The sequence below is a fragment of the Hylobates moloch genome, unplaced genomic scaffold (genome assembly GCF_009828535.3).
Source record: "Hylobates moloch isolate HMO894 unplaced genomic scaffold, HMol_V3 SCAFFOLD_6, whole genome shotgun sequence".
NCBI classification, from domain to species: domain Eukaryota; kingdom Metazoa; phylum Chordata; class Mammalia; order Primates; family Hylobatidae; genus Hylobates; species Hylobates moloch.
Window position 1 is genome coordinate 53,325,755 of NW_026652281.1, and position 24,341 is coordinate 53,350,095.

Below are 24,341 nucleotides of genomic sequence, written 5' to 3' on the forward strand. Positions count from 1 at the left end.
AAAATCTCATTAGTTAGTACTTTAAGGCATAATATATACTTAGAAGTATATATTAAAGAGAGCAGATATAAATTTCCTCTTGATAATCTTGGATTGCTTTGGCAGGTCTCTTGCCGGATCTGATTCTAGCACCATTGCTTTGTGAGCTATAACGTGGCTGACATAGAGCTCGAGTGGGGTAGAAGTGTTGGCTCAGCAGATTCTTGTTTATCATTGCTGTTCACTTGTGCTTGTTCAATTAGTGTTATCTTCTATCCACAGTTCCTTTGGTGGGATCTTTTAAAGCCAATTGTCCATTTTGTGAGGATTAGTTTAGTTAAAAATTCGATTATATAATCTCTAAATCCACTTAATAGGGCATGTATGAACTGCAATTCAGGAAAGGCGAGTGAGCCCCAAAGGGTGCCACTGTTGACCCCTTCGTGTTAGCCATGCAGCTCCTATGCCTCCCTCAAAATACTTGAGGCCTATGTGATGTATGAGCCACCTGTGTTCATGTGAGTATTAGAGACTGATGAGGCTTCATTTCTGTCTTATTTTTACGTTAAAAAATAGTTGCAAATAGTTCTAACATGTACTTTCTATACCCCACGGGACTCGTGAACACACCCAGGGTGCTAATCACAAGACTGTTTCATCTGGGAAGGAATGTTATGGGTCACTGGTTCAGAGACAGCAGATAGAAAGGCAGGGGAGAAAAAGAGAAAAACGGTGATCAGAACGCTGAGATTTTTCTCCTTGAACTTTTAGAGGATAACATCACCCCATAAAGATGATGAATATTTCTTTCACATGCTTAAATAGTTCAAATGTATATAGTTTTTTTTTTAATGCAGAGAACTTCAAGCTCTGATATGGATGTCAGAAAACATGGTTCGAGTTCTTGCTGTTACTTAATTTTTCTAAGTCTTATTTTTCTCACTCTCTGAGGTACCATCCCAGACAGTGGGAGTGAGAGAGAAAGAACATGAGGCAGGGAATACTAGGAAGCATTTGAAGAATGAGGGAAAGTAGCTCTAAAATTGATTTGGTTTGGCTCTAGTGTCCCCACCCAAATCTCATCTTGAATTGTAGCTCCCATAATTTCCATTGTTGTGGGAGGGACCTGGGTGGAAGGTAATTGAATCATGGGGTGGGTCTTTCCCATGGTGTCCTTGTGATAGTGAATTAGTCTCATGAGATCTGATGGTTTTATAAAGGGGAGTTCCCCTGAACATGCCCTCTTGCCTGCCACCATAGAAGGCATAACTTTGCTCCTCGTTCGCCTTCTGCCATGATTGTGAGGCCTCCCCAGCTGTGTGGAACTGTGAGTCAATTAAACCTGTTTCCTTTATAAATTACCCAGTGTTGGGTATGTCTTTATTAGCAGCATGAGAACAGACTAATAAAAAAATCTCTTTTAGATTTGAGTCTGTTCTTGTTATTCTGTTGATTCATTAATTGATGAGTTGAATTTGATGCAGATCGCTTGAATTTTCAAATATCAAATTAAGGCAAATGTGATCATATAACTAGATAATACATTTACATAGCACTTTCAACTTTTCAAAGTACTTTTTCATCCATGATTCCTGTGGTCTTACAATTCTCTGCAAGGAGAAGGCATTTTTTAAAAATTTCCATTCAATAAATGAGGAAAGCTGAAGTACAAAGAGTTTAAGTGACTTGCTTAGTATCACAATACTAATGAATAATCAGGATTTATTAAAATTTCAGTTTTCTGAACCCCCAGCCATGGACTCTGATGCCAAATAACTTTCTTCAAAGTAACACAGAATCTGTGCTCATTCTGAAGTAAGGATCTGAGAAACCTGAAGGTTTAGAAGGGGCTGAATCTCCAAATCTAAAAGGACCTGAGACATAAGCACTTAATGAATAGTTAATGAATGAATTAATTAATGAGTGAGTGAAATGAGTATTGGGGAGAAGTCAAACCACTTTCTAGGAGACAATATAGAAGTGGTAGAATGAGCACAATACACGCTAGCGCTGGCTCTGCCACTGTCAAGCATTGTCACCAAGGGTAAATTATTGCGCCTCCATTTCCTTGTCCATAGTACTTTAATACTTACAGTGCACCAGCTATATTCCAGTTGCTGTGTCACGTGCTGAGAATAAGACATTGTTCCTGCCCTTGAGGCATTTCAGGATATTGAGAAAGACAGCTGCAAGTTATTTTAATGAGAATTGGTAAAAATTAGCCATGCAAAAATGAGATACATCATCTCAGGCTGAGGGCATGCCTTGTCCAAACATAAAGAAACAGGTGCGTTCTAGCATGGATGTTGGGAGGATTATAAGGCTTCTGGAATGGTAAGTTGTAAGTGAGAACGCCTCAGCAAGTGACACATAAGCTGATGGTAAGTCATGGAGGGTACTGTTGACTAGCTAAGGATATCTTGTAAATTGTGCAAAGCCAGGGAGGGACATGGTCAAGTTTGCGTTGTAGACATCCATACAGAGAGGGTTAGACTGTAGCAATGGTTTTTGCCTTAGGCCAGTTTCTCGAGAAAAATGGAGCACGAGGCAATGATTGAGTGCTGGTGCTTTATTAGGAGGTACCATCCCAGCAGTGAGAGTGAGAAAGAAAGAACATGAGGCAGGGAATACTAGGAAGAAATGCAAGGAAATATATTCATGGGTTGGTCACTGTTTCTGGCATTTCAGAGATATAGCTGGTTGCTTAGCAGGTGCATCCATATGGCCACATGTGCACAGGCCATCTGGAGAATTATGTTTTGGAACAGTTTGTGAAAGGGAAGAGGTGTGGGACATTGTCTTCCCATCTCCTATTACATTGATCACAGTTCACCCTACAAGGAGATAACTTCTGCATTGTTTCACGCAGCTTCCTTCGCAGTTGATCTGGGAGCCAGATACGATCTTCACAGTGTGGCTTCCTATCAAAGTGCAGAAGTGGCTTTAGAAGCCAGAAACTCAAAGTATATGGCAGCTAGGCCTGGATGCACCTTGGCAGAAAAGTAGAGTGCCTAGCTCATTTGGGACAGTGAAAGATCAGCCAGCCCTAGGTGGGAGACCCAAGCACAGTCAGTTGGTCATGGGTTTGGGATGAAGAGCAGCCCTTTGGGGAGGCACAGCCAAAGGAGCAGCTGAGGCAAAGGGAACAGCTGAGGACTTAGGAGATCATGGCTCCAGGAGAGCCTAGGGAGCTATATAAGCTGTGTCAGGTAAGTTTTCAAACCACACATATAGAACCATCAATATAAAACAGATGTCAGGGGAGCTGCTCTGTGAACCAAAGAGGATAGTCTACACCCCTTTTTCTCACACTGCCATGCATAGTGGCACACCCTACTGCTCTTTGCAATACAATTTGAAATTAGATGAGATGAGATGCCTTCTTACACCAAAATTCAAGTTTTTTTTAGCAATACATCTGAGGAATAATATTTCACTGCCTGTAAGATAATTTTGTTCTCTTAGCTTTTTGATTGTGGAATTGCAAAGAAAGGAAGATGCAGCAAATGTAAACAGAGTTACAACAAATGGTGGGATTTGAGGGTTTGAGAATTTAAAGTTCATCTGCAGATGAGAAAACTGAAATCCAAGAGGATAAGTTATCTTGAAAGAGGTCACATGACTAATTAATGTAAGACCGAGGTCTAGAACCAAGGGAATCTGACTCCCAAATCCAGGATCTTTTCTCTGTGTATGTATCTGTGAACATATTTTTGGAATTCATAAATTCGTTTTGATGCTTTTTAAATTTTGTGTTTTTATCTTGGTAACAATATAAAACCATTACTGTATACCTATCCTGAACCATCTGGATGACCACTTATTACTTCCATATTCAAACGGTAGTGAAACCTTCCTTTGTTCAGGACATAACAGTACAGGTGAGCCAAATATAGAAGGATCTACCCCATAGCAGTTAGTACTGTATTCACATTGCACTAGACTATGTTGTAAGAGTTCCATCCTTGAACATATTTGTTCAAAAATTATGAGGGGGTAGCAAATGCTTTTTCCCCCACCCCATTCCAGTAACAATATGATTTGATACCCATCAGTGAAGCTTTAAGTTTATCCTCAAGCTAACAAGAAAACTTTGCTTAGTTACAGGTGACACTTCATTTAAAATGGCATCTTACTCTCGAGGAGAATATTTAGATAAATAAGAGATCCGAATAACCTTAACTAGCACAAAGAACCTTGAAGTCATTAAATACTCTCTTGTCTGATATATTTATGAAAACGGGCATTCTCTACATTGGAATTATTAAAGTCAAAATTCTGAAACACTGAATATAGCACAGGACCTGAGATAAACTATTTCTATGAGTACACCCAGTACTGAAATTTTAGTTGTTACAGAAAAGCATAATATTCCCTATACATTTATATTGTTAAATTTATTAGTTTCATAGTTTCAAAATTCAATTTACAAATTTTTCTTAATCATCTTATAAGAACAATAACTTATAGCCTTCTTCCCTGGTTTATATATATTTTTAAAGCATAAAAATAACACATTTTCATACTTGGAAACTGAGATAATTCTTTCTGTTAAAAATAAGTCCAGGCACAAAGAGGGGAAAGACACTGGGGCCTCCTTGAGGGCAGAGTTTGGGAGGAGGGAGAAGATCAGAAAAAGTAACTATTGAGTACTAGGCTTAGTACCTGGGTGACAAAATAATCTGTACAACAAGACCCTGTGACAGGAGAATTTATCTATATTACAAACATGCATATGTGCCCACCAAAACCTAAAATAAAAGTTTGGGGGAAAAAGGTCGGCTGGGTGCAGTGGCTCATGCCTGTAATTCCAGCATTTTGGGAGGCCAAGGTGGGTGGATCATTTGAGGTCAGGAGTTTGAGACTAGCCTAGTCAACATGGTGAAACCCTATCTCTACTAAAAATACGAAAAAAAAAAATCCACTGAGCGTGGTGGTGGGCGCCTGTAATCCCAGTTATTTGGGAGGCTGAGGCATGAGAACTGCCTGAACGCAGGAGACAGAGGTTACAGTGAGTTGAGATCGTGCCACTGCACTCCAGCCTGGGCGACAGTATAAGACTCGGTCTCAAAAAGTCCAGGGCTGGGTGTGGTGGCTTGTTCAGCACTTTAGAATGCTGAGCCAGGTGGATTGCTTGAGCCCAGGAGTTCAAGAGCAGCCTGGGCAACATGACAAAACCCCATCTCTACAAAAAATACACACACACACAAAAAAATTAGCCAGGCCTGGTGGCACGCACCTGTAGTCCCAGCTACCTGGAGGCTGAGGTGGGAAGAATCACCCGAGCTTGTGAGGTCAATGCTGCAGTGAGCCATGATCGTGATCGCACCACTGCACTCCAGCCTAGGCAACAGAGTAAGACCTGGTCTCGAAAAAATTAAAATTAAAAAAAAGCCTAGATATTACCCAGTTTGAGAAGCACTGCTAACAGTGCTTCTTCCTGGGATGCATGGTTACTTAAAGATAGAGTGGTGGAGAAAAGCCTAGATCCTGGATTCCAGAGTCCCAGGTTCAGGTGGGCTCCGCTAATAACTAACTGTATGTCTCCCCTCCGTCATGTACCCTCCCTGGCCCTCAGTTTTCTCATTGGTAAATTAAGGAGACTGCAAGAATCACAAATCCTTCTGCCTACTAGAGCAAGGTAGTGTAATTAAGTGAAATAGGCCAGTATGGGGAACAGTAACTAATTCAGAGGACATTTACCCTGTATTTTAAAATATTTATATTCAAAACTTTTTTAGCACAAGCAAAACAACAAATCTGTGAATCAGATTCCATCTGAAAATTGCCAGTTTGCAAAGCCTAACTTATATAATCTTGAGAGCAGTTTCCCCACCTGTAAAGCATTAAATGCAGTGACTAATATAAATTAAGAGAAACCAGCATCTATATGATCAGTACAAAGTGGTAATGGGCATAGAAGAAAATCCTTCAGAAGACATCAATGCGTTTTAGTGCTGCAGCATCATATAAAAAAGGAAGGGACCAGGAAATGCATGATCAAAGTGAGTGGAAAAAAAAAAGAAAAAGCAAAGTGAGTGAAAGACTTTTCTTGGTTGCAATTGTATCCGACCAAAAATATTGTCTGAATTATAGTCTCTCGTCAGTTCTCTAGTATTATACACCCTATCCAAGCCAGAGTTATTTGCATTCAACAAACTATGGGCCCAGCAGTGTGTCAGGTGCTGGAAAGATCTCTAAAGATAATACCTTTTTTTTTTTTCATTAGAGAATATGTTTGAATGGTTGTTTTCCACTGTAAAAGTTTTAACCTCAATTTGTTCCAGGTGTTACTGATAAGAACTTAATTCCAATTAAAATTAAAATATGAGATAAGGGATGTGATATGTTTTTTCACCCTTCAGAGTTTGAGGAGACAGCATGAGAGTACCTTGGAATGGGTATTGTGACAGCAGAAACAATGCAGTTATTTGACATACATTCTAACTTCAGGAAGATGTTTTCCAGACTTGTACAGAGTCTAATCTCTCAATTTCTCAATAGTTAGCATGTAGTACACACGGACTTTCTGCTGCTGACCAGGGCAATGCTTATTGTTTTCCTTTCTTACATCAATATTCCTCTTCCTCCCATTTGTGTCTAGTCCCAGACATCCTTCATATTAACCAGTAGGCAAAAATAAAAGGCCTATCGAAATATTGGACTTCAGTTCAATATCTGCAATCACTCTTGCTAAAGAGATGTTTGAACTCAACTACAAGCTTTGAAACACTGTCCATGGGAGTTTAGTTTAAAAGCAAAGCCATAAACACCAAATAGAGTGAGGAATAAGAAAGAGCAAGAATTTAATCTGTCTCTGACCACCCAGTTTATGGTAGGTTACCACATTTATTCTTATAATTGGCTATTTCCTGTTTTAAATGCCTTTCACTCATGCCTGCCACCTTTCTCTCCATTTATTAGCCTTGTGGTCACCATATTACCTTTCTCTTCAAAATCAATTGACATTTTTATGAAAAGCGTTTTCAAGGTATTAGCTCTGAGAGAGTGGTGTACAGAGCATGCACTGCCACGTTAGAAATCCCCTCTTAGCACAACTCAGGTGCCTAACACTTGAGCTATTATGTTCTCAGGAGATTTATGTGTTTTTATTTCGGTTTATACCGAGTACTATGAATATATTGGCATGGTTTTAAAAAATGTAAAACGTATGGCATCACAATGGTACATATTCTATTCATTGCTTAATAACATTTATGAATGAGGGGAAAACATCCGTTTTTTAAAAATAACACAAAGATTCAGAATTTTGATAGTTGGTCTCTCTAGATAGCACACATCATTTTTTCTATAAGCAATGCCCCAGTGACCTAATTCCTTAGGCCACCTAGAGATAGGAAGTCCTTACCACTTTATGAATACTGTGACAGTGGGTAATAATAGAATTTCAGATTAGCATATTTTTTTGTATCTTACAGGAAATAAACAGTTACAGACCCTACGATAATCAGGGTCTGAATTTTGTGAAGAAAGTCAGCTGACTTGAAAGATGTATTCTTCCAGTGGTCCAAATAATATTTCTATTGATTTATGTTTCATAGAGCTCTGAACAGCTGTTTGATATGGCAAAAAAAAAAAAAAAGCCACTTGCTGATTCAAAACATTTGTCTCTAGGTGCCAGGTCGACCTGTCAGCCCTCAGTAGGGAACAGACGCACAAGCTGGAGTTGCAGCTGGAAGAGGGTGAGGGACACCTGGTGCTGCTGGTCACTCTGACAGCATCAGCCACAGTCAGCATCTCTGACCTGTCCGTCAACTCCCTGGAGGACCAGAAGGAACGAGAGGAGATATTAAAGAGATATGTACGTATGTAACCCTCCTCCTTCCAGAGACACATGTGACTAGATCAGGTTGTAAACAGTTTAGCTGGAGGGACAGAAGTACTTCTGAGAAGCTGTCTGGTGGAAGAATTGGCACAAATAAAAAGCTGAGTGAAAACAAATGCCACACAGACCTTGGCAGAAGCATTTGCATTACCCACCCATGTCTAGAGACTTGATCTTCTCTAGATTCTCTTCCAGAGCAAATTCTGGATTCTGAGATTCTACTCAGTGATTTTATCATGCAGGGATGCTATCCACATAGGAAGGCCAGGTTTATACAACGTGACTTTAAAATTAATCTATTGATTCTTTGTAGCTGCAATTAAAATTTCTTTGTCTTTCCAAGTTTGAGATGGAGTTAATGGTACTTACGTTAATTAGTACGCTGGTAACTAAAGAGTATTCACAGGAATGATTTTTATTTTCAGCTGCTCAGGAAAGCCTCACTTCATTCATTTAATTTTTTTAATTGAATGTGAAATAGAATTAAAGGAAGCCTCCTTCTTTTTGATCGAATGTGGAACAATAGTATGGAATAGTGAATCACTAAAATGACTACCGTCTTCAAATTTTACCAAACTGAAATATTCACAACCAAATCTTACTATTTCCCAGCATCCTCCCACTGGACATTTCCCACCATGTAGTTTTCTTGAATCAACAGAGAGGGGAGCTCTTACTCCACCATTCTCTCTCAATGAAGGTTTGAAAAAGTAAATGCCTTAGTACCCATGAAGCTGGGAAAAAAGCTTTTCCACTTAAAATGACAAAGCTTGTATTGTACAGTGCCGCCAGGTGTTTAGAAGGCTCCTCTAGACACTCAGCCATGAAACCAAGCTCTAACAAAGAACCACTTTTTTTTTAGACTTTAAAATATTCCTATTTGCTGACTGACATCCTTTCAATAACTGAATTTAATAAAGATGTACCTTATCAGGCTGTGCAGATAACATGAAGTGCTGGTACTAATGCTCTACAATATTCTTCAAACAGATTAGCAGGATGTGCGCTTCAGCAAATTTATTCTGGCTATCTCCACTGAATCAGCTGTCTGCTAATGCTTGTACAACTCATCCACCAATGGTGTTATCATAAACAGTTTAATAGAGGTGACTTAGCAAGGCTAAATAGTATATATTTTTAAACCACCTAAGAACCTAAGATATTGTGTGACATCTTCTAATATATAATTGCAGTTATGAAGATTATTTTACATTGTGGTATCCACCAAAACATATTCTTCTGTTACCAGAAGTGAGCCTCATGAATTACAACAATTTTAATGGAATTAATCAGTATATTAATATAAAAATTCTTCTAGGCATTATACTATAGTTGATGGATTAATATTTTGATATTATCCCATATATTAAGGGATACTGCTGCCTAAGTAATTAGAAGTAATCCACCTATTATTAATTTTTTTTCTTTTTGCTGGATGGCTGAATGGCAAGTGGCCATTTCCATTCAGAATTTGAATATTTGTTTCCATCTCTTTTTTCAATAAAATGTAAAATATTATGCAGATGTTTGACTTAATTCTCAGATTGTATTCTGCTCAATATATTAAAAAATGAACTATGTTTAAATATACTTTTATTCAGCCTTGAATTTCAGGCGAGGCCCATACCTCCCTCTAGAGACATACCTGCTACGAAACCACTATATGCAACATAGCACATCTGTTATATTTACTCATATCCATAAAAGGACAAAGACCTATGGATTAGGATTTCAGTGTGTTTCCTTTTTATTATAAGGATCATGAAATGAATGAATGAATGCCATAGCATATTGAAATATCATTTGTTTTGGAGAAACATATAATGGAGGTTGTTTGGAGAATTATTTCTGTATTTTCCTGCAAGAACATGTGTATTTTTAAAAGTTAAGGACAAATTTAGGAATTTGACATTGGTCACTGTCAGGGAAGCAAATGAATTGCCCCCACTCTGATATGAAACAGCCCTTAAAAAAGCCCTCCATTGCTGTTGTTTAGCTGTTCATTGCTAAGGATTGAAGCCCCACAAATTAAACAAACATCACTCTGTGAGCCATTTTTTGATCACCACATTCTGAGAAGATGGCTAATTCCATTTTTCTTTTTTTCCTCTTTTAGGGGGAGGAAATGAGGGAAGGTCAATAGGGGGCGGGTAGTAATGGGTAGTAGACCAAGAGCAATTGTATGACCTTTTCAGAACGGGTATGCTGAACCCTTGCTCCCCCTTGTCACAGTTTAAAAACCAGAGGAGCTAGTTTAGAGAAGAAGTTGTTAGCATTCCATTTTTATTATGACATTTCACAGTCATCTGATTTAATGTCCCTTGACCGGATTGTCCACCGTGAGACGATGGGCTTGAAATGTTATTTAGAGCATTGATAAAAGGTGAGCGGTTCTAAGATGACAGCGAGTCATAAGGCTGGTGGTGTGACATTAATTTTCTCCATAACAGAGATGGAGTAAGACGTCACGGTGACAAGCTGTCAATCAGCTCTGGCCCCTCAGAGCATCTCGATGCCATAGGATGGGGTATTGCCTCTCCCGTAATAGAGCTGAACTGAGATGCTCTCCCTGACAGCTGCTGCAGCCATAGAGAAAATATATTATACAGCCTTTCATTAAAAAAATAAAGAGGACTCCTCTCCAGAGCATTTCAATCTTTTCCCATCTATTGAGGGCTGAAAGGATTCACAGCAAATCATAGATTCCTCTGCTATGGAAATTTCTGGCTTCAGAAGCCATCCGGGTTTTTAGGCCTTCTAAAATAACCGTAAATAGCAAGGCAGGAATACCTCTTGATGAATTCCGCTTGATGAAGTTTTATTTTTAAACCAACATATTTATTTATTTATTTTTACTTCTTATTATAATCAATGTGTCACTGGCCTAAACTGTTGAAATTTGCAATAAATTATGGAGTGTCAGCTGACTTGGGGAAATGAAACCTTCAAACAATAATTACCACTCCAAATGGGAAGCAGAGGATCAGAGCCGAAGCACCTGAAGACAATGTGTCTGTGGAATGAGGCTACCAATGTGAAAGCATTCTCAGACATAAGGACTGATTATATTTGTTTTAGTCAAAATAGAACTTGATTTAAATTGCCTCTGAAAATTAAAGCACAGAAACTCTTTTTTGATAAAACTATTCCCCATCATTAGGGTCAGAGACTTACCTGATTTACAACATTATGTAAGCTCTGAGATAAGAAACTTTCCAAACTTGCTGTTACTGTAGGAATACAACGTGCCTACAAACGTCTGAATTATATTCTGCTGTCTAACGCCCCCACGGTGAAACCCTTCATTTACAGGAATTTAAATGGAGAGAGAAGTGCATTTTTACTGAACCTTGTCACCTGGGTATTTTAAATAGATTTTTGGTGATAAACAACTGTTTAAAAACAATAAAAGATTAACAGTTAATCCTCATGCTAAACACTCTTATAAAAAGTTAGGCTATGAGATTACTCATATATCCGCATTTCCTCCTCTCAATATACCAAGGTCATAGTTTCAGTGTAAACAATGACTGGTCATACGGGACTGATAAAGTTCATATTGCAGTAAGCTTTTGCTTGTCAGTATTCTCACATTATTAATATGATGATGGGAATGCTTTTTACTCTAGTAACATTTTAATAGATAACTTTATTATGCAAAAGTATGTTATGTTCTCTGGTTATGAAACATTTTATAAATTGTGAAAAAGAAGTACCTTTGATTTACAGAGTAGAAGTGCTGATCATGTCATAAGAAAAATGCTATGAAGTGTAAATAAACAAATGCATATTAGCATTCTGTTGGTTCATTTTACTCTCAAATTATTTGTGCCCATTAATTAGACTTCTGAATTATTGTATTGGTTTCCCTCTTTTAATTCCTTCAAGTGCTACACTTATAAAACACCACCATTATTAACTTATGAAGTGAAATAGATTTTATCATTTGGATCTGTTTTTTCTATTGAAGTTTCAATACTTCTGTACATACTAAAATAGCAAATAAAACTATAAATTTAAGAAAAATTTCCACTTTTGAATTTATTTTTAGTCATCAATTTGATTGACTGTAAAAGATTGTGTATGTCTTTTACTTATGTAGAACTACAGTACTCTTTTGAAATAAATACTAGAAAATAGTCTTTAGGTAATTTAATCCTCATCTAAACCATGCAATTTCCAAAACTCACCAAGAGGAAAATAGTAGAAAAAAATAATTAGTTTAATGTTGATCTTTTTATCCCCAAAGTCTGAAGAGTGTTATATATCCAACAACGTGAGATTTAATATTGATAATTAGGCTGAGAGTGGTGGTTTCATGCCTGTAATCCCAACACTTTGGGAGCCAAGGGTGGAGGATCACTAGAGGCCAGGAATCAGAAACTACCCTGGGTAACATAGCAGGACCTTTTTCTACAGAATTTTAAATTTTTTCTTTTTTAAATTAACCAAATATGGTTGCACATGCTGGTAGTTGTAGCCACTCAGGAGGCTGAGGTGGAAGGAATGCTTGAGCCCAGGATTTGGAAGTTACAGTGAGCTATTATCATGCTACTGCACTCCAACCTGAGTTAGACCCTGTCTCTAAAAAAATAAAAATAAAAATAAATTTTAAAAAAGCCACTAATCTCCAAACCATTATATCTACAGACGAAAATATTTCTTGGAGTGGTTTGCTGGCTAGAGGAGATTGAAAAAGGAAGCAGACATATCTATTCCATAATTTATTGTTCAACATTTATTGACAATTATTTATGGGAGTAAGTGTGTTTTTTTTTTTATTCTTTCAGAAAATCTACTTATATAGCAACAATTATCCACATAGAGGGGTGTGTGTGTGTGTGTGTGTGTGTGTGTGTGTGTTGTACATTCATGATGGTGGAAGGGTAATTTATACTGAAGAAACACAAATGACCCTTTGAACCCCTTATGCAGCATCAAAGTTTCCATTCTATACATACTAAAATGGCAAATAAAACTATGAATTTAAGAAAAATTACTCACTATTTTGAATTTATTTTTTTGGGTTGGAGTCTTGCCCTGTCACCCAGGCTGGAGTACAGTGGCGCGATCTCGGCTCACTGCAACCTCTGCCTCCCAGGTTCAAGCAATTCTCTGCCTCAGCCTCCTGAGTAGCTGAGATTACAGGTGCCCACCACCACGCCTGGCTAATTTTTTTTTGTATTTTTGGTAGAGATGGGGTTTCACCATCTTGGCCAAGCTGGTCTTGAACTCTTGACCTTGTGATCCACCCACCTCAGCTTCCCAAAGTGCTGGGATTACAGGTGTGAGCCACTGCTCCCGGCCTGAATTTATTTTTAGTCATCAATTTGACTTATTTTAAAAGATACTGTATATATCTTACTTATGTAAAACTACTTAAGTTCTTATGTAGAATTGCATAAGTCTTTTGAAATAAATACTAGAAAACAATCTTTAGGTAATTTAATCCTCAGCTAGCACATGCAATTTCCAAAACTCACCAAGAGGAAAATAGTAAAAAAAAAAAAAAAATTAATTAGTTTAATGTTGATTTTCTTACCTCCAGAGTCTGAAGATAAACTAAAAAATGTAATGTTTTCTCAGCACACTCTTTAAGACTCCTTGGGACTTCCCTTTTCTAATACTGATGTTGGGGTCTTTCAGAGCCCATTGAGGATATTTCACAACCTGAAAGATGTGGGATTTCTCCAGGTGAAAGTCATCAGAGCGGAAGGGTTAATGGCTGCTGACGTCACTGGTAAGAGATGATGCAATTCTCCTATTGCTCAGATCAAGCAGCACACAAGGTCTACACCATTTAATAATTCAACTTTGCATTTCACCTGATGGATCATCAAAGTAAATAATTTAAAAATTCAGGAATGATCTTAGAAATATTTGCCAACCCCCTGATTTTTATAGTATCTCTGCTTTTTAAAGGCAGGGTAATGTATTAAAACTAAACACTAAAAAGCAAAATGGCTTTTGAATTGTTGCCTTCTTCGAAGTTTAATCAATGTAGTAGGAATACTTCTTCCAGATATTGTTATTTCCAGGTATTGAACCAATGCTTTACAGAATCAGCTTCCCTCATAGCATCAACGCTTATAATTCAGACATGCATGAAATCTGTTGCATATTTCACTGAAAATTTTAGGTGCATAATACTCAATAACTTGGTATGAACTCTTGATATTTGAGTTGCTGATCCAACTCATTAGTCGTTCAAATTCCCTGGCACATCCCAGAGATAATTTTGGATCTAAACTAAGTCTCTAGATTGTTTGAAATTTCTTAAAGTAGGAAACAAGGCTGTACAAATGTCCACATTAGTTTTGTCTCTTAAAGCTTCCTGATTTGCATAATGCTATTTCTGTAACATATTAACAAACAGGCTGATGGCAATTATTTCATCAATTTCCAGAATTAAATCATTATTTTGAATTTATAACAATGTGACCATTTATGATTTAATTTCATAAGGATTTGGGGGATGTTTATACTGTTCCTTAAATTATCCATCTCAAGTTAGACAATAAATAGGACTGGCTTGACCAATTTATGCAAATTTCACTGTTTCTGAAAGAAAATATCAACTTATCATTCTGGAAATATGCTTACCATTTTGAACATTCAGCCAGATAATCCTAACAAGGTAACAAACTTATTTCAAAGGAAGAAATGTGCTTTTTCTACCATCCAAGGACCTGAAATCACTGTGCACTTCTTTAATTCATTCAACAGAATCAAAAACAAATTAAAAGGTAAATGCCTCCAAATGAAAATAGCAGATGTTTGTTCCAAAACTGCAATATTTTTATATTTTAATATTTGCCTATTAAGTGACCACGTGTGAGAAAATTTAAAATATTAGTTTACAGTTCCTTTAAAAAGGTAATTATCAACTCATTTGTAACCAAGAAGATGATAACAGTTGTCACATATTTTTTCAAAATAGGCATACCTGAAAATGGGAGAGTGGGTAGTTTGTAATATTTGCATATATGCTAATTTGGCTCCTTGTATAAAACAATTAATGTAAAATGTATACATTTTCCTACTTATGAAATTTCTTTCTAGTATGATTATAATCAAATTAATCTGGCACAATCATTTCTTTTAGAAAAATACAAGTACCATTTACTTCAAAACTTAGATGCCTGCCCATTATAAAATTGGATAGAATTGTATAAGTTTGTCTTCTTTGGAGAGAAGCTGTCCTGATTTTCAAACTTCATGAATATGCAAACTAGATTAACCCAGTTGGCCTGTGTGCCACTATGGAAGTTAAAATACATGTTCTCTCAAAACTGGAAAAAAATAGAGATATTTCTCTCCTAATGGTTCTATGTAAATTGATGTGAATAACAATAGCCTTTCCCCTGGGGATTCAATGAGACATAATTTTCAGTTGATAAAATGAACATTAATTTGGGGAATACTAAATAACAGAGTCTCCATTTTTTTCCTCCACTTTTAGAGATATAAATCTAATGATTCCCCATTTCATGCTGACCTTATAATCTAATGTGCTCTGAATTGAACAAGAGAGATGTTGAACTATTCAGGGGCAAAAAGATAATTCAGTCTTTGACCTTGCTCACTCTTGGACCTTCTGTGGTCTTTACGACATTTGTGATGGTGGCAAAAATTGAAGACTATATATTTGAGTCAGAAATGTCTGCATATACTACCAATTTTAAAAATAATTTTTACTTTTGTAAAGGATACTTTATATATACACACACACACACACGCACATATGTATCCTGATGCTTCCTTGTCTTTGTCATTAAATTTGGGACACAAGTAAGTTCTTTGTCTGCTTTCTGTTTTACTTGTTCAAAGAACTTTAAAGATATGATGTGCGTCTCAGTGGATAATGACAGTCAGCCTCTACAAGTTATTAGGCAATAGTTTGAAAAGAGGCAATTGACTAGCGCTGTCTTCAAATCCTCAAGTTAGGGTCCATTTAGGAATTTTGTCGATGTAGAGGGGAGATTTTAAATCACTGGTAACTGTCTGTGCTAAGGCAAGAATATTTTCTAACATGGTACAAATGAGCCTGTTACTGTAAGATACACGGTTGGTTTCAGAACACTTTTTCTAAATAAGTCTAACGAGACAAATTTATATTTGAACAACTTGGCTCTATTTTTTAGATATTTTTAATGATCTGAACATAAAGTTAAACTCCCATTGTTTCAGCAAAAAATGTTAAATTATAATATTCCATCATTAGACATGAGCACAGGAAAGAAAGATTCTATAGTCTTTTAAGTAGCCATCAATCTTACTACAGTTACAAAGAATTTTTCCCTTTCAAAATGTAAAATTTTTCTTTTGTTACAACACATTCATTGAGAAACATTGTGATACTGTATTAACTCTCTGTGAATAAAGAGCAATTGAGACTCTCTTTGAATGAGTGAGTATAAAGCACAAATTACTTTTTAATGAAACCCTCAATTCTTTCCCTTTCCACAAAAAGCCTATAGCCTTGTTCAGCTGAACACTACTACAGTAGGTCACTTCAGTTAAGCCCCTAATAAACTGTTGATAGTCGAGGGTAGTTTTTTCTTCGGTCTCAATAGCCCAGTGTTGGACAGTGCACTTCAAATCATTAAGGTTAATACAGATTTAAAAAAGAGATTAACTCTGGTGGTTAAGGCCTCAATTTACAACTCCCACACATACACATGCATTGAGCAAGGCACAAGAGTGGATTGAAATTTCAGTCAAATTGTGGGCAGCTTTTCACAGCCTGAGAAAGTGGCACTCTGGTTTGAAAAGTTGGTCAGCTAAATTCTTCGTAAGGGAAAAAATTTGAGTCACTGAAAAATACCTCTCAGTACAACTTACTTACCTTTCAACTAACCAGTGAAAAGGTTAATGTCTCTCCGCACCATCAAAGCAAGACCTAGAGACTGTCTGGCCCCGCGTTCACTGGGGAAGATTCTCTCTGCAGCTAGATCAAGTTTTCCTTAAAACTCTACACATTGTGAGGAAAGGCCAGTGGGGTGGGGTGTGGTGGGGTGGGGTGGGTGGCGGGAAAATATTTTTTCTTTGGGTGGTAGGAAATAGTTCATGTTATCATTTGTCTTTTTTAGCTTCTGATCGTTCTTTCCCTTGAGCAGGGCCTAATTTCTGCCTCAACAGAACATTCCAAGTCTCCTATATTGAGTGAGGCTTTCTTTGCAGAGTGTTTAGACCTGGCCTATTGGTTCTTTCAAGTTCTAAGAGGAGAAGGAGAAAAGAGTTCTTCTCCTCCGCCCCTCCCCTTCATTTCATTTTCCCCTGGGTTCTGTCTCTCTTTCTCTCTGTTTTTTTTTTCTGAGCTCCTAAGGAAGAGGTCGTAGCTTCCCCAGGGAGACCAGCCACTCAGTTTCAGAAACAGTGACATGGGAGAACTGTGAAACCCTTCAAAAGATGTCCTACCTTTTCACTGTACTGAAAGGTACACTAATATAAAACTTCTCCACCCCAGGTGAATTGATCTCTCAAATTAATGCACCATCTCCTTCAGGAAACAATAGAGGGAGAGGAAGAGAAAAAGAGGGGGAGAGAGAGAATTTTACAGTTAATAGAATGTGTCACTGAAATAGTCCCATTAAATGAGTGTATCTTTTTCTAAAACAAGGCTGTGCATAAAGACTTGCGACTTGCCAGCCCCGTAGTCCGGAAACCTACCAGTTATTAAGAGAGATGTTTACTACCCCTTTATTTGCATAGACTTTTCCCATGTTTTTCTTTTGGAAAACTGTCTTCATTGTTGGAAAATATTTAAGTAACAAAACAGCAGAAAAAGACATGCTACAGTTTTTTTATCAGCTTCCGTGAGAGTCTTATTATCTTAAGAAATAACAGTTAGCAGCTCAGATTCATTAGCAGAGCTAAATTTAAGCCCCATTTGACAGGCTGCCTAGAAAACATTTTGTTTTGCTGTCTGTGGGCTTTAATTAAGATGTGTTCAATTTCAGTCCTCTTCAGTCTAGCTCCCGCCCCCCCAACCCCCACCCCCAACTTGCTGTGTCACAGACCGGCGATCAGACACTTTTAGATGGTCCGGCCCATGACTTTGACCTTCTGCGCAGTCCGGCGTTCCCTGGGGAACCGTTCAACTCATGAGGTCTGATTTCACACTTCCAGGATGCCTCAGCTCTCTTAACAATGACAGGGAGACAAAGCCCTTTAGAGCAGGCCGCATGGGGACTTGTTTAAATTGGAAACCAGAGAGGAGTCAAGGAACAAGGTTATGGGCTACAGAATAGTGCTTTTAATAAAGAGCTCACAGCTCTGGCTCAGCTCAAAGAGGTCTACCTCTGTACAATTAATTGAGCCATTTATCTGGAGCATCTTAGGCCTCTACTTTCTCACAGAATTGCGTGGTAAATATCAGCTAAGAAGCAAATCAGATATGCATGAAATGAATTTTAACACTTTGATTACTGTGCCTCCAGTCTTCATTAAAAGTAAATTTATTTGTATTTCTGACCTCATTATCAGGAGGCTGCCTGCATTTTTATTGGTTCCTGTGATTTCCAGCTTGAGTATGTCATGAAGGTATATTTTATACAAAGATTTGGATTTATTATTCTTGATATTTTCCCTGAACATTATGGGTCTATTCAGAGAAAGAAAATGAAAAGGCAGCTGTACAGAAAAAGGCAAGCCTGATCTTTGAAAGTTTTATATACAGTTGGAGAAATACCAAGCACATATACATGACATAGACAAGATATTGTCCTTTTAAAAAAATTAACTTTTGGTGGGTTACGCTAGCAAATAGCTTAAGACATATGTAATTGTTACTTCAAGTGCCCTGTAGAATACAATTGCTCAATTGGAAGAAGTCGCTAAGTTGCTTTTTAAAATAGGATTGTAGCAGTTTGAATTAATAGCATGTGCCTTTAATTGTCATCATCATATTTAATAAAATCGACGATGTCCGATAAATGCAGCCTTAGATATTACAATCATTCTTTAAAATTTATGTTGGAAGAAGATAAAATATAAAATCTTTAAGTTCTACGTAATTTCATTCAAAGAACTGTATAAAATATAGTGGAAGTCCTTCATCTTGGTATATTATCAGAGATAAAATAATCTACCAAATAAAAGAGAGGATGTGCAAATAGTCATAGTTTCTTAACTTTACTGTCTTAACATCTGAAAATTATATTGCTTGAAACAAAAACCCTAAGCTTTAACATAGAACATATAGGACATTCCTCAAGGAAAGTATGCTTTATTTCCATTATATAAGCTAATGTTCCATTTGCTTTTTAATAATTATGCTCATAGAAGACTTTTAAGCAGATAGTATACTATGAGAAGACATTTTATGCAATTTATAATGCATCAAAAATATACAACACCTGCTATTCTTATCATGGTAATATACCTGGTTTAGAAAACAATATTATATACATATACGTGATAAATGTATTAATACTATATAAATCTTTTCCTTAAGAATGGGCCTAAACAAATAAAAATATCACAGGGGAAGAAAGCAAATCATTGTTCTTCCTTCTTTTATGTCACCACATCTTACATACAAATAAAACTTACTTTCTTTAGTAATTGCATTTTTAAAACCTAGCCAAATTCTGATTATAGAAAAAGTGTTCTTCTAAAACCAAAGAGTTGTTATCAAATATCTCCAAAAAGAGGAATGAAAATGGTAATTTAGCACAAGGGCTGATGAGGCCTGAATCTGAGACAGTGTTTTAAAGAGAATTACAGAAATCATGTGTGATTCATATGCAGGTCACATGGTTAGAAGATACTGCCCTGGAAGAATAGGTGGGATGACAAAAGAGATTAATAATTGGGTTTGATATGCACTAGAGGAGAAGGACTACGGGCTGAGAAAGTGGTGGTCCCACTATCAATGGGAAATGAGGGAAAGAGAAATACTATAAAATAATTAATCAGGTTCTGTAGAACAAAGATTACAAAATGATCCTTTGAGTAAAGAAATAGCAAATTGCTGATTTGGCTCAGAGGGCTAGCTCTAGGATTTCACTCAGTGCTTGAAGAAATACTTTCATGATGCTAGAATCATTGTTTAAAATTAAACTTTTAAAAAATATTTTGTTACATTACAACATAATTGTGCAAATAAGTGACGTATTTTCTAGAACAATGGATCAAGGAAATGCTACAAATAGAGAGGATCTAGATTTAACTAGATTTTTTGAAAAAAAAAAAAACTTACTACAGAGATACTTGGGTTAAACGATAGTATGGTTGGACTCGTGAATGACTAAATAGTCAAGCCTAAAGAGTAATTATTAAAGGATTGATGTTACTGGGGATGCCAAGTGGGTTACAGGGCTCTGTCCTTGGTCTAAGCTGTTTAATGTGTTTACTAATTACTTTGAGGAGGTAATTGACTGCTTTCTTATCAAAGTTGCTAGGAGGGCTACTTAATTCATTGTATGTGAGACCAGTATATGTATACAATCCTATACTACAGACAAATAATAGGCTTAATTCAACAAGATGAACATTAAAAAGTGTAAATCCAAAGTCTTTCCTGAGTACTAAACTGTGATATCTTGCTTTAACCATAGAAAATAAAGAAGAGACTTTAGGATTTGAGTTGAGTTTAAACTCCATGAGAGCAAATTATACATACATCAATTCTGTTACATTGAATAAAGGTGAAATGTTGAGAGTGGACTCATCAGATATGCTGGGGTATGAATCCAGTTTGTGAATACTCTTTAAAGAAGGACATTGACTAACCAGAATATATTTTCAACTGGTATATCTGGTGTTTTAAAATCAAGTCAATTGAGAATAGTGCTGGAATGACGATAATAACATAATAATGACAACTAACATTTACTGAGCCCTGATCACATGTCAGACACTAACCTGAGCTTGGTGCAAGAATTGTCATACGTAACTAATCTCACAACAACCTTATTAGGGACTATTGTTATTCCCACTTTATAATTTGGAAAACTGAAGAGGCATGGAGAGGTTAGGTAACTCTTCCATGATCAACACACACACACACCAGCTTGTAAATGGCAGGGCAGGCATGCTGATCTAGATCTTTCCACAAAAGCCACTGATGTATTTGTACTGGAGAAAAGAAGAACTTGAGGACATATGATTTCTTTTATCAATTATCCAAAGGCCTGTCATGAGGAGAATGTAGATAACAGCTAGCAAGGGGGGTAAATGGCCAAGGTTTAGCTCCAAAGAGCAAACTTTCTTCTAGAAAATTTAATCAGAAGGGGATTTATAATAAAATATTAAATAAATCACAGAATCTTTGGGGGGCAGGAAGGGCCTAAGAAAAGAGACTCTAAGTTCAGTCTCTAGAGGTTAGTACTAAAGCCACATGGCAGAACCAAGGAGTTGTTGACATTAACGAGTTGAGAAGACAACTGTGACAACTGATACATGACCCCTGCTTGCAGTCTGCAGCAGTAAAATCGACTCCATGTGCTCTCACTTAATTGAATTCTAATATCAAGTCTTAGGCAAGAACATCTGATTCATGCAACCTAAATCACATCTACATCTCTAGCTGCAAGGGAATCTAGAAATGTCACTTTAGGCTTAATGTCCTCTATAGATCAGGAAGAGACACTAGCAAGTAGTTAGAATGGATGCTCAGCAAGCCATCCACAGTGTCCAGCAGAGGACAGCAGATAATGAACATTGATCACATATTCCCTATGTGATAGATGCTGTACCCTCCCTTCATGCCTATCATTTCATTAAGATTTTCTAATTACTACAGAACACAAATTATAGAATAGATAAAAAGCTACAGAGACATAATTTTATACACGATGTGAAGAAAAATTTTCCACAAATTACAATTGCCAACAAAAAATAGATCCAAAGATTCTTGTAGAGGTAATGATTTCCACATTACTAAAACTTTCAAAGCAGAGCCTGAAGGACTACCTGGTTGCAGAGATGATGCAAGCCCTGGATGGCGTTTTGAACTTAACCTCTAAGATTTATTTCCAAGCCTTCAGATTCTAAGATATTGTAGCAGGTACCAAGATAAATAACAGACTCCTGGATGAGATATTTTGTAAAAGAGAAATAAAGAGACAAAGACATTATTCTAAAGGCAAAGACTTAACAGATGACAATTTTCAGTTATTGCCTTTAATTAGTTTTTAAAAATGTATTTAAAATGTTTAATCACCTAATAGAGTACTTAATTTTTTTAAGCATAAAAAGTTATTTCACTGCAAAAGGTCTCTCCAGCTAATTAATTTACTTATAGGAAAGCTTATCTGAAACCTCATGCTTTTCTGCAGGGAGGTCTAATTGAGTATATATTTACTATAAGTCCTAAAGTATCTAACAAGCCTTGCAAAAACAAAGGAACTTCTAATGTATTTTTATTCTCATTTTAGACCAAACAACTTTTGTGTTTCTAAGCTTGTAACGAATCACTTGCATATAGTTTCTATATTAAATATGAATTGAAAATGAAGTATTTAAATGTTCTTACCATAATTTATCTAAGCTGTTAAAAGCTTAGGCATAATTTTCTCACAGCCTCTTCTCATTTTATAGGTCCCATAGTCTCCTTCCTCTTTCTTTTCCAGTTTCTCATCTGTCTCCTTTCCCTTCTTATTCTTCTGTCATAAATTTTGAGCTTCCCAACATATATCAATATGGTTGAATTCCAAGACTGAAGAATGCATCTAGTTACACACAATTCTGTAAATATTCTTTTGCAGATAGTTCTATATCCCAGGGGAAATAAATTCATATTTACATTGAGCTTTACCTATTTCCATTAGCTTTGGGTCTCAGGGTGTGGTTCAGGAACCTCTGGGGATCCCCAAGACCCATTCAGGGATCTCTGAAGCCAAAACTATCTTCATAATAATACTAGTGTATTATTTGCCTTTTTTATTCTCATTCTTTCGTGAGTGTACAATGGAGTTTTCCAAGGGCTACATAATCTTTGATTACTCCAATGTTAACAGGTCGTGGATTTATTATTTCTAGTGAATTAATAAATATTTTTAATGTTTTCATTTCTAACATGGGTACATTTTGATAGATATAGCCCACATAAAAACTCTTTGAGATCCTCAGTAATTTTTAAGAATTCCTAAGATCAAAATGTTTAAGAATTATTGCTGTTAGACAATGATTATCAATTAGGAGGAGGGTAGTATTGCCCCAGTGGATGTCTGGAGATTTTTGAGGGAATTTTAGTTGCCATAATGACTGGGGAGCATACTGGTGTTTGGTAGCTGGGGTTGGGGATGCTAAATGTCCTACATAATGAAAATTTACATAATGAAAATTTAATCCTGCATTTAAATATAGATATTGATATACATTTAAAATCTGTTTCATGATTGTCTGAGCCTAGATTGCATCCTGAAATACATAGTATTATTGATTCAAGCCTTGCAAATGGCTGCCATTTCACACAGTATACACCAAAGACCTTAAGACGGTGTCCAAGGCACTTAATTACCTTATTCCCCATTACTTCTCTGACATCTTCTACTAACCTTCCCACTGCACACCCTGCCCCAGTATCAGAGGCCTCAAGCACACCAGGCTTTTGGTCTAGCCCTTTCTCTACCTGGATCACTTTTCTCCAGAAGTGTTTCTCTACTTTTCTCCACTTTTCTACTTGGCTACTCCTTTATCCCCTTCAATTCTTTGCTCAGACCTCACCTTCTCTATGAGGCCTATCCCAACCGCCCCAATTAAATCTATAAGCAGTGCCCCTCCTCTACCCTCTCCAAACCCCTTTTCTTACTCTATTTTTTTCTGGTTTTTTATTAACACGTAGCAGTCTCTAACATACGATATATCTAGTAACTATGTTCAGTATTTATTCTCTTTCTCCTCCATTCCCACTATAAGTAAATTTGAAGACAGTGGACACATTTCCCTTTTCCGTTCATATGGCCTGGCACATATTAGGCACTCAATAAATATTTGTTGAATAAATCAATGTATGATTTTATTGTAAACAACTTTCTATTTAGTCCTCCTTTATAATACAGTTCTGGTATTATATTAAAATTTGAAATTGTGTGTCAGTCAGTTTTATTCCAGGATAGTAAAGAGGACATTACAAAATCTTCAATATGAAAAAAAGTATTATATCTAGTAGGTTGAAAGCCACAACTCTAGGGTGTCAATTTTCTTGCCATAATGAAATCTGCTTCATGACTCAGTGAGAAAAAAGAAGTCTTATTATTATTATTCAGTCCCAGAATCAGACCCAGTGGGGACCTAGTTAAAAGTGTGAGTTAATGTAATTCTACCAATCAGATGTTTAAAATATGTTTAGGTCAGTTGATGGAAAAGGATAAGGTCAAAGCCCTGTCTCCAGTGATAAAGGGAGGATGGAAGATGTCTTCAACATATGCCGCTTTCTGTTCTGGTGGACACGATGGAATTCCCTCAACTATAACATTATTATACGTTATGATTGAAATTCCAGTTTCTATAAGGGATAGATGGCAACCTTGAATATATATATATATTTTTTTTCTTTTTTTTTTTT

At 36.6% G+C, this 24,341-nt stretch overlaps 1 protein-coding gene across 4 annotated transcripts in view; it reads left to right on the plus strand.

Annotated features, from left to right (window-relative positions):
• MCTP1 (multiple C2 and transmembrane domain containing 1) overlaps window positions 1–24,341 on the plus strand; it is a 591,691-nt gene that overhangs the window by 391,984 nt on the left and 175,366 nt on the right. For all 4 annotated transcript variants that reach the window (XM_058440711.1, XM_032156816.2, XM_032156817.2 and 1 more), the window contains 2 exons: window positions 7,615–7,801; window positions 13,472–13,565. In XM_058440711.1, the coding sequence (XP_058296694.1) occupies window positions 7,615–7,801; window positions 13,472–13,565 (281 nt within the window). The remainder of the gene's footprint in view (window positions 1–7,614; window positions 7,802–13,471; window positions 13,566–24,341) is intronic.